At 67.9% G+C, this 9918-nt stretch overlaps 1 protein-coding gene across 1 annotated transcript; it reads left to right on the forward strand.

Moving 5' to 3' along the window:
* The first annotated feature begins 1382 nt into the window (after window positions 1-1382).
* On the forward strand, window positions 1383-9086 carry TTYH2 (tweety family member 2). The gene is made up of 14 exons (XM_066979977.1): window positions 1383-1584; window positions 2307-2479; window positions 3530-3641; window positions 4170-4390; window positions 4472-4567; window positions 4640-4712; window positions 4800-4869; window positions 5016-5071; window positions 5152-5244; window positions 5341-5433; window positions 5526-5668; window positions 5773-5958; window positions 6058-6136; window positions 7589-9086. Exons 1-14 carry the CDS (start codon window positions 1456-1458, stop codon window positions 7667-7669), a joined length of 1605 nt encoding a protein of 534 aa, XP_066836078.1. The 5' UTR covers window positions 1383-1455; the 3' UTR covers window positions 7670-9086.
* The last annotated feature ends 832 nt before the right edge of the window (window positions 9087-9918 follow it).

A 9918-nucleotide genomic window follows, 5' to 3' on the forward strand; every position in this document is an offset into this window, starting at 1 on the left:
CTGGTGCCCCCAGTGCCACTGCTGGTGGGGAAGTGGGGGGACTGGTGAGCGCTGGGATGCCGAGGCGTCCCTGCTCCGTGGCGCTGGGTGGAGGTGGGTATGCAGGGAGCACCCACAAATGCCCAAGGGGAGGGCTGGGGGACCCCATGCCCCGCCTGGGCTCTGGTGTAAGATTTTTGTGCAATGGGAAACTCGCTCCCCACCTAAAATCCCTTATTTTTCCCCCCACCCTTCGTGATTTAGGTGCGAGCAGCTGTGTCTGGAGCCCGAGCAGCGGGCGTTGATAACCCACGGGGGAGAGAGGAGCCGTAAAGGCGCACCCCCCAGGGAGGATTTTTTGTTTCGCCGAGGATTTAGGGCGGCTGGGGGGGAAGCGAGGCGTTCAGCAGCACAACCCCGCAAGGCGAGGCGCCGGCCGCGCTGGCTCCCTGGTGCCGATTTTGGGGACGGCCGTGGTGTCCTCGGCTGCTCCCTGGGTGCTCGGGGGACAGGAGGCTCCCGGGGGGGCTGGGGCGGCCCCGCCTGGTTGTGCTCGGCCCCTGCTGCAGGCACTGGGGGGGGGCTGTGGCCCTATAGCAGGGGGTGGTGGGGTGCGGGGCCCTCGTGTCGTTGGGGTGCTGTTCTCGCAAGGGGGGAGCAGTGCCCCTAAAATGGGGGTTATGGGGTTCACTGGCCCCATAGCAGGGAGGTGATGGGGAGCAGGGCCCTTGTAGTATCAGGGTGCAGTTATCTTATGGGGGGGGAGCAGTTCCCCTATAGCGGGGCGGTTATGGGGTTTGATACCCCACAGCAGGGGGGTTATAGGGTTTGATGCCCCCACAGCAGGGGGTGGTGGGGAGCAGGGCCCTTGTGTCGTTAGGATGCAGTTCTCTCAAGGGGGGGCAGCGCCCCTATAACAGGGAGGTTATGGGGTTCAATGCCCCATAGCGGGGGGGTTATAGGGTTCGATGCCCCCATAGTGGGGGGGGTGATGGGGTTCAATGCCCCCATATCAGGGGGGTGATGGGGAGCAGGGCCCTGGTGTCGTTAGGGTGCAGTTACGGGGGGGGGAGCGGTGCCCCTATAACGCAGGTTATGGGGTTCGATGCCCCCACAGCGGGCAGGGGAGGGGTTTCGGTGCCCTATAGGGGATCGGGGGGCACCCGCCGCGGGCCCCCCATTCCCGGGGGAGGGGGGGGGGCGCGTCGGGGGCGTGGCCACCAGGAGGGCGTGGCCTGGCGGGAGGGGGCGTGGCCTGGCGGGAGGGGGCGTGGCCTGGCGGAAGGGGGCGTGGCCTGGCGGGAGGGGGCGTGGCCTGGCGGGAGGGGGCGTGGCCTGGCGGGAGGGGGCGTGGCCTGGCGGGAGGGGGCGGAGCCCGCGGCGTGGCGGCGCGGCGCCCCCCCCCCCCCCAGCCATCGGCGGCCCCGTCCCGGTGCCCGGCCCCGGCCCCATCGCGGCCCCGGCGCCGTCCCCGCCATGCCGCCCGCCCGCGCCGACTACCTGGCGCCCTGGTGGGCGGCCTGGCTGCACGGGGTGCCGCACCGCGACCTGCGCCTGCAGCCCGTGCCCGCCGCCTTCCGCCCGCGGGACCCCGAATACCAGCAGGTACCGACCCCCCCCCCCCCCCCCCCCCCCGGTTCGTGCCCCCCTCCCCGGTTCGTTATCCCCCGGTTCGTGCCCCCCCCCCCCCCCCCTCCCGTAGGACCCCGCCCGGGGCTCGGTCCCCTCCCCCGTGCAGGGAGGAGGGGGGGGGACGCGCATCCCACCCCCCCGCAGCCCCCCCCCCCCCGTGATAACGGGGCCTCGGGGGGCTGCACCGCTTCCCTCCCGGTGATGCCCCCCCCCCCCCCCCCCCGAAATCCCCATCCCCAGCCGGGGCTGCAGCGGGTCCCTCCGTGGGGCAGGGGCCGTGCGAGCCCCCAGCCGTACTGGGGGCACTGGGGGGCACTGGGGGGGGGGGGGCAGCGCTGAGCACCCGCTGCAGCCCCCCAGCATCCCCGGGCACCCCCTGCACCATCGCCGTGTCCTGCACGAGGGGGGAGGCAGCAGGGACAAGGGGGGGGCAGCAGGGACAAGGGGGGGGGCAGCAGGGACAAGGGGGCGGCAGCAGGGACAAGGGGGGGGCAGCAGGGACAAGGGGGGGGCAGCAGGGACGGTGACGGTGCCGCTTCCTCTTTCCTCCCCGTGACCGTCCCGTGGGAAGCCCCGGGACACGGTGGAAGTGCCCCCCCCCCCCCACCCCGGGGAGCAGGACCCGGCTCCTTCCCCAGCGGCTGCCCCCCCCACGGGGCGCTGAGCGTCTCCCCCCTCACCCTTTTCCTCCCCAGTCGCTGCTTTTCCTGGGCTTGGTGGCCGCCGTCTGCCTCGGCCTCAACCTCCTCTTCCTCACCGCCTACCTGATCTGCCTGTGCTGCTGCAAGAGGGACGAGGAGCCCGAGACCAAGCGGCCCCACTCCTGCTGTGTCACCTGGATGGCCGTCACCGCCGGCCTCATCTGCTGGTGAGACCGGGGAGGGGGGTCCTGGCACCGTGTCCCCCCCACCCCACCCCACCGCACGTCGCTTTGTTCAGATTTGGGTGCTGGAGGCTTAAAAACCGCCTGGCCCCGTCCCCATGGGGCAGCCCCGGGGACCCATCCCCGTCCCCCCCCGTGGCCGTGCCGCCCTCCCGGTTAATCCCGGCCGGCAGCGGGGCCGGGTCGCTAATCCCCGCGCGGAGCAGATGGCGGGCGGCAGCGTGACCCAGCTGGCAGCCCCCCTGCGCGGCTGCCCTTAATTGTGGCCGGAGCAATTAGGCGGGGGGCTCTCCTGCACCCGGCAGCGCTCGGTTGCTTTGCCGAGCCCCCCCCACCGACCCCCCGTCCCGCGCCGGGGCCGGGGTGGGACAGCACGCGGCCGCCTTTCGTCCTGCGCCAGACAAAGGCTTTCTTTTTGCCCGGGCAGTGTCCGGCTCTGAACGCTTCCCGGAGCAGGCAAATGTCACTAATGAGCTCGGCGTGCTCATCCCGTGATCGCTTCCCCCCAGCCCCGGGGGCACGCGCGTGTGCAAGATGCTCACCACCCCCCAGCTCCGCGAGCTGGGACCCCCAGCCCCGAAACAGGAGAGCCCGGCGGGGTCTGTTTGCAGCCGCGAGAGCCTTTAGAGACCTAATCGGGGCGAACGGCCCCGCGTGCGGCGTTTTTATGGGCGTCCCCTGCAGGGACGGAGGCAGGGAGAGGCTCCGACCTCTGCCCACAGTGCTGCTCCTCACGAGCGGGTTTCCTCCAGCGGATTCCCCTAATTTGCCTTGCTTTGACCTCCGTGGGCTGGGAACAGCTCCGGGCTCGGGTGTCCCCAGGATCTGCAGTCACCACCTCGGAGCGTGTCCCCATTGCGGTCCCGTCCCCATCTGCCCGGGCTCTGCCCTCCCTGGTGTGGGGTCTGCGGACCCAAGGACGCTCCGAGGAGCGCCCCTTACCCATCCCGTGTCCCCACAGCTCCCTGACCCCGAGGCGTTGGGGTGAGCGGTTTTCCCCCCCTCTCTAACCCGGGGTCCCCGTTCTGTCCGCAGCACGGCCGTCGGCATCGGCTTCTATGGGAACAGCGAGACCAACGACGGGGTCTACCAGCTGCTCTACGCCCTGGACAACGCCAACCACACCCTGACCGGCATCGACTCGCTGGTAGGGCTGCGGGGCAGGGACCCCCGACCCCCTCGGTGCCCCCCGGGCGCCGCTCTGCCTTCCTGCGGCTTCTCCCCACCGTCTCCTGGGGCAGAAAAACCTGCCGTGGAACGGGGCCGGTGCTCCCGCTGCCGGCGGGGGGGCTGCCGGGGACCCTCCCCAGCCCCGCGGCAGGGCTGGGCTGAGCCCCCGTGGCCGAGCGCGGGAGGCTGACGTCAGCCCCGCAGAATGGGGCCTTTGTGCCTTGTTATCCGCGCCGGGGCCGTCCCCGCTGGGCTTCTGCCACCCTTCCCCTTCCCTGCTGCGCCCCTCGGCGCCGCCGTTGGTTTGGGGACGCAGATGCCCACCTCTGGAGGGTGTCAGCCCCCTCCTCCCCCCCCCCCAGCTCTCACCTATGGGGTGACCACAGGGGCTGCAGGGTTGCCCCTAAGCTTTGTCCTTGGCCAGGTGTCACCCGCTGTCCGTGCCCCAGGGGACCCCCCAGCCCCTTCCCACCCAGGCTCACCCCCCCGTGCGCCCCATCCGCAGGTGGCGGGCACCACGCTGCAGCTGCAGGTGGGGCTGGAGCAGCACCTGGGGCGGCTGAGCGAGGTGCTGGCCCCGCGGGCCGACTACCTGCAGACCCTCAAGTTCCTGCAGCAGCTGGCCGGCAGCGTCGTGCTGCAGCTCTCGGGGCTGCCCGTGTGGCGCGGGGTCAGCGCCGACCTGACCGCGCTGGCCGCCCGCGCCGCCTACGTGGAGTACTACCGGTGAGCCCCCGCCCCCGAGCACCCCGTCCCCCCAGGCTGGGGAGGGGGCACGAGCCGACGGTGCCCTTCCTCTGCGCCCAGGTGGCTGGCCTACCTCCTCTTCTTCATCCTCGTCCTCACCATCTGCCTGCTGGCCTGCCTGGGGCTGGCCAAGCGCTCCCGCTGCCTCCTCACCATGTGAGTGCCCGGGGACGGGCTCTGGGCTCCCCCCGCGGCGCCGTGCCGCGGCGCTCACCCCTCTCCCCGCAGGATGCTGTGCTGCGGGCTCCTGACCCTCGTCCTCAGCTGGGCTTCCATGGCCCTGGACACGGCGGCGGCGGTGGTGAGTGGGTGCCGCGGGGCGGCAGCGTGAGGGGGGGACAGCCCAGCGCCCCGCCGGCCCCCACCGTGCTCCGTCTCGTCCCTACAGGGCACCAGCGACTTCTGCGTGGCCCCGGACAAGTTCATCATGAACCAGACGGAGAGCGAGATCAGCGCGGGTAAGGACCAGCCGCGGGGGCACCCCAGTGCTCCCCAAAATGTTCCTGGGGTCTCCAGGGGGCCGTGCTCCGCGCCGAGCCCCCCCCCGCCACGTTGCTCTCGGCCCCGCGGGGGGCTCACGCTGATGTCTCCCTTTGCTTTGCAGAGGTGGTTCACTACTACCTGTACTGCGAGCAGAGCCTGAGCAACCCCTTCCAGCAGGTACGGGGGGGCGCAGAGCCCCTCGGGGTGGGGGCTGGCTGGGCGGTGGGCTCTGACGGTCGCCCTGCCGCCCCTCGCAGGCTCTCACCGTCTTCCAGCGCTCGCTCACCACCATGCAGATCCAGACCCAGGGCCTGATACAGTTTGCGCTGCCCCTTTTCCCCACGGCTGAGGTATGGGGTGAGGTGTAGGGGGGGGGCATCCCGTGCCCCCCAGGGCTCGCCCCCCCTGCTCCGACGCTGTTCTCACCCCGTCCCCATTCCCTGCAGAAAGACCTCCTGGGGGTCCAGCAGCTCCTCAACGCCTCGGAGACCAGCCTGCACCAGCTCACGGCCATGCTGGACTGCCGGGGTCTGCACAAGGTGAGCAGGGGGCCGGGACGGGCGCGTGCGGCTCCCAGGGCTCCCCCCAGCCCCCCCCAAAGCCCCCAGCCCCGCCGTGTGTCCCGCTGCAGGACTACCTGGACGCCCTGATCGGCATCTGCTACGACGGGGTGGAAGGGCTGCTCTACCTGGTCCTCTTCTCCCTGCTGGTGGCCGCCTCCTTCTCCACCATCATCTGCGCCACGCCGCGCGCCTGGAAGCACTTAGCGGGCAGGTGAGCCTGGCGAGCCCCCCTCCCCGCGTGGCCTCATTGCCTTTGTCCTTCCCCCCCCCCCAGGGGTTGATCGCGGTGTCCGCACCCCACCACCACCCCCGCAGGGACCGGGACTACGACGACATGGACGAGGAAGACCCCTTCAACCCGCAGGCGCGCCGCATCGCCGCCCACAACCCGGCGCGGGGGCAGCTCCGCAGCTTCTGCAGCTACAGCAGCAGCCTGGGCAGCCAGAGCAGCCTGCACCCCCCCGCGCAGACCATCTCCAACGCCCCCGTCTCCGAGTACATGTGAGAGACCGAGGTCCCCTTGGGGGGTCCCCGGGGCCCGCAGGGCTCGCCCTGCGCCCCCCCGCTCTGAGGTTTCATCCCCCCCCCCGGCTCCTGCAGGAACCAAGCCGCGCTCTTCGGTGGGAACCCGCGCTACGAGAACGTGCCCCTGATCGGCAGGGGCTCTCCCCCCCCCACGGTACGGCGGGCGGCCGAGGCCAAATCCTTCTTGTGAGGGGGCGGTGGGGGGGTGCCCAAGTGCCCAGGAGCCCCCTGTGGCAGACAGAAAGCGTCCAGCATCCCTGCGGGGCTCTGTTTTGGGGAAGGGGCCGGGTGAGCTGCGCCCCCTCCCCTGCTGCCCGTGCGGGGGACGTGTGGGATCTGGGAGCGAATCTCTCCGGCCCGCCCTGCTAACCCAGTTCCTCACCATCCCGGGGGGGCTGCAGGGAGAGGTTACCCACCACGTGCTCGGAGGAGACCAAAATAGCCTTCCCTCACCGTCTGCTTTATTTTTTTTATTTATCCCCAGACTTTTAAAGGACACTTTCTGCACTAGTCCGTGCATGTTTACGTTTCCCCACCGTTTATTTAACCCACCCTGTCTGTTATAACACCTGCTTTATTTTTGTTCCTTTTGTTTTGTTTTGTTTCGCATCAATTATTTTGGAGCTAAGTTGCCCACCAAGAGTAAGTTCAAGTCGCTTCGTTCCCCTTCGTGGTCCTGGGGCAGCGGCTGGGTTCCCGTCCTCAGCTTCCCGATTAGATCCCATCCCTTCTGCTGGGGCTGCTTCGCTGCTGGGGGCAGCGAGGGGGCTGCGTTTTGTCCCCAGGCCCTGGAGACATTTGGTTTGCAGCTCCCCTGTGCCCGGGGGCTGGAAATGCTCCCCACCTCCATCCCCCTCCTGTCTCAGCCTGGCTCTCCTCCCTCCCGTTCTGGCAGCATTTAATCTGCTTCGATGCCTGCACCCGAGGCACCAACTCCTCTCCGTGCCAGCTCATCCCTCGCGGGCACGGTGGTGGCATCACGATGGTGCCGGGGACGTGGCTCGGGGGCTGCTGCGGGGACGGGGTGCTCGGGGTCCCCGTGCTCCCCCCTGCCAGGGACCATTTTTTGCCATCAGGTGAACGCGCGGAGCCGCGCCACTGTGGGAGGCTCTAATCCGATTGCGCAGACCTTGCAGCTGGCAGGGCTGTTCCCAGGGGGGGACGGACGCGGGGATTAATTTGAGCGCTTCTCCCTGCCCTGAATGGTCTAATTTAACCGGGATTCAGATCCCTGAGGAAGGACTTTAGCGGTCCAAAATAACAAACTTGAAATAATCTTCCTTAATGCCTGGCCGGGGACGCCCCTCCCTGTGGCCCAGTGCTGGAGAAGTGTCATTGTGCGCCGCGGGCAGGGCAGGGGCTGGAGGTTTTTTTTGGGGGTCTTACCGAAATTCCAGCTGGGGGAGAGGCTGGCGAGACCCAGCCTGTCCCCACAGCCATGATGAGCACAGCAAATTAATTGGGGATTAGTACAAATGGGAAGCAACCTTCCCTCTCCATCCTCAGGCTTTCTCCGAGCCCGCCGGTGACGTGGGGCTGGGTGGGATGTGGCTGGGGGCCTGGGGGGGGGCTCAGGCCGTGCTAACTGCGTGCCCTCTCCCCGCAGTACTCCCCGAGCATGCGAGCCACCTACCTGTCCGTCACCGATGAGCACGTCAGGCCCTTCAACACCGAGTTCCCAGCCTAGCGCGCTGGCCCCGAGCAGCTCCGTGGGAGGAGAAGAAGCCCCCGGCCCTCCCATGATGGAAACCAAAGACCCCCGGCTCCCCGTGGCACAGGTCTGGGGCAGTCCCCCGGGAGAGGCGGACGAGCCCTGGCTGCTGGAGCCCCTCACACCCCGCTCTCCTCCCTCGGCAGCTTCTGCTGGCTCTCACGTCTTCCTGCCTGCCTTACGGGACGCTTCCCGGCACTAACAGCAGGTCTCCGGCCGGCAGCGGGGCTGCCGCTGCGCCGCCAGGGCTGGGGATGGTTCGTGCCCACCGCCTTCTCCCCCTTCCCACCCGTGCCAGCTCGGGGTTTTCATGCCACGGATGGGGGCCGCGTCTGGCTTCCTTTTTTTGGAGGGCAAAGACCAGGACCGTGGGCTGCCTGCCCCGCGTGCGGGGTCCCGGCCGGCGGCTCCTTCGCCCCCGTAGCAATGCAGACCCAACCACTAGTGATCCCGGCGCCTTCCCCGCGTCCCCGTGCTGCCCCCTGGCCCTGGGTACGGGGGTGTAGGGTAGGGATGTTTTGGCCTTGCTGTTTTTCCTTCGCTTTGTGTCTGGGTTTTACGAGTTACCTGCAGGGCAGAGGTGCCGTGCGGCTCACTGCCTCTGCTGCAGCTCGGTTTTACTGCAGCGCACGGCGGTCGGAGGTGTTCGGCTGGTCTGTAGGCTCTTTTTGGCAGTTCTGCTCCCTGGGGCAGGCTCCCCTCTTTTGTGCAGGATGGCTCCGGGGTAACCACAAACCCCCTGGAGAGGTTTAGGGACATCGGGCATCCCCAGAGCAGGATGCAGCCCTGCGGCTGGCTGTGCCAAGAGGGGAGGGCACGTCCCCGCTGTCCTGCCTGGCATTGCCGGGGCTTCGGGCTAAGCAAGGGCACAGCTCTTGGGACGGAGCCAGGGAGAACCAGCGTGAGCTGAACCGGGGCCTTTGTGGCTGCTCATTTTGGGGTGGGCTGTCCCGGGAACCTCCGGGCCCCTGTGCTGCTGGTGTTGGTCGTTCGTCCCTCCCTGCTCCCTGCTCTGCCAGCTTCACGTTGAGCTGACAGCACCGCAGACGGGGGGCACGGGCTGTCCGTGGGGCAAGCAGAGCCCTGCTGGGGTTATTACTTGATGGCAGTGACTCACTGTGTCTTTTAAAGATAACTTGTACATACCCTTCTGTCCCCTAACGTCGTCTGTCCATGTTATATGTGACTAGCATTACGTGCTGTTGGAACTTCCTGTTTTTTTATTTTTATTTTTTTGCTTTTAATGTTTTGATGTAACGGTACTGGTAGCAGAGCTGTTTTTCAGCGCATGTGAACTAACCTCATGAGGACTCCTCCTAGGAGGAGCGGGAGTCCTGCCTGATTTGTATGTGCCCTTGAGGGGAAAAGACAATAAACACTTGTACTAAACTCATCTCCTTCTTTTTGCTTTCTCGGAGCTGACATGCATCTGTCCCCGTCCCCCCAGTGTCCCCAGTCAGGGCACTGCGCCCACGCCAGCGTGCCTGGCTCTGCAGGGCTGGGGGCTCTTTATGGCCGGGACCAGCAGCCCGCTGCAGACGCCAGGCCGTGCATTTCTTCTTCACAGCTGAAGCAGTTTTTAATGGGGCTCAAAGCGCGTGGCTGCGTCTCTGCAGCTTGCACTGGTGCAAGCTCCGGCAGTGACAGGGGTGACAGAGGCTGTGGGTGTGCGAGGGGTGCACGGAGGTGCCCTCGGTGGGACAGGCACCGTGGTTGACGGGAATAACGGTGCCCGGCGCGCTGTTAAACCTGGGCAGCGCGCTGGGTCGCAGCTTGTGCAGTTTCTGTGGCCGCTCTCCTCTCGGAGATGGCCTTGGCACACTTGGGGACAGGTGGAGCGCTCGGCAGACCCTGGGGACACAGGGTCCCCGCGGTGCCAACTCCACGGCCTCGGCTCTTGCACGGGGCCCAGTGGCTGGGTGCTGAGGCCATTGGGCACGGCTCTACCACACCTGACCGTGAGCTGCAGCCGTCCCTGGCACCTCCGGCAGCACCGGGGCCAGGAGAGGGCCGGGGCTGGGTGCCAGCGGGGACGGGGCCATGGCTGCTCCCCTGCCAAGGGGACATTGGCAGTGTCCCCCTGCTCCACGTAGGGACCAGCAGGGCTGCAGGCACCACTTCCTGGCCCAGTGAGTTCCGCCCTCACACAGATTAGGAAGCTGCTTTCCCTTAGGAAGCTGCTGCTGTGTGCTAATCACCAAGCCTCATTAACAGCTCTCTACCCT

Source organism: Anser cygnoides, chromosome 19, assembly GCF_040182565.1.
Source record: "Anser cygnoides isolate HZ-2024a breed goose chromosome 19, Taihu_goose_T2T_genome, whole genome shotgun sequence".
In the NCBI taxonomy this organism is placed as follows: domain Eukaryota; kingdom Metazoa; phylum Chordata; class Aves; order Anseriformes; family Anatidae; genus Anser; species Anser cygnoides.

Excerpts from the sequence above, each read along its gene's own strand:
- TTYH2 (XM_066979977.1), top strand. The coding sequence starts at position 1,456 with ATGCCGCCCGCCCGCGCCGACTACCTGGCGCCCTGGTGGGCGGCCTGG. Across the intron at positions 3,642-4,169 it reads TGACCGGCATCGACTCGCTG|GTGGCGGGCACCACGCTGCA; the intron begins GTAGGGCTGCGG and ends CCCCATCCGCAG. Across the intron at positions 5,669-5,772 it reads TGGAAGCACTTAGCGGGCAG|GGACCGGGACTACGACGACA; the intron begins GTGAGCCTGGCG and ends CCACCCCCGCAG.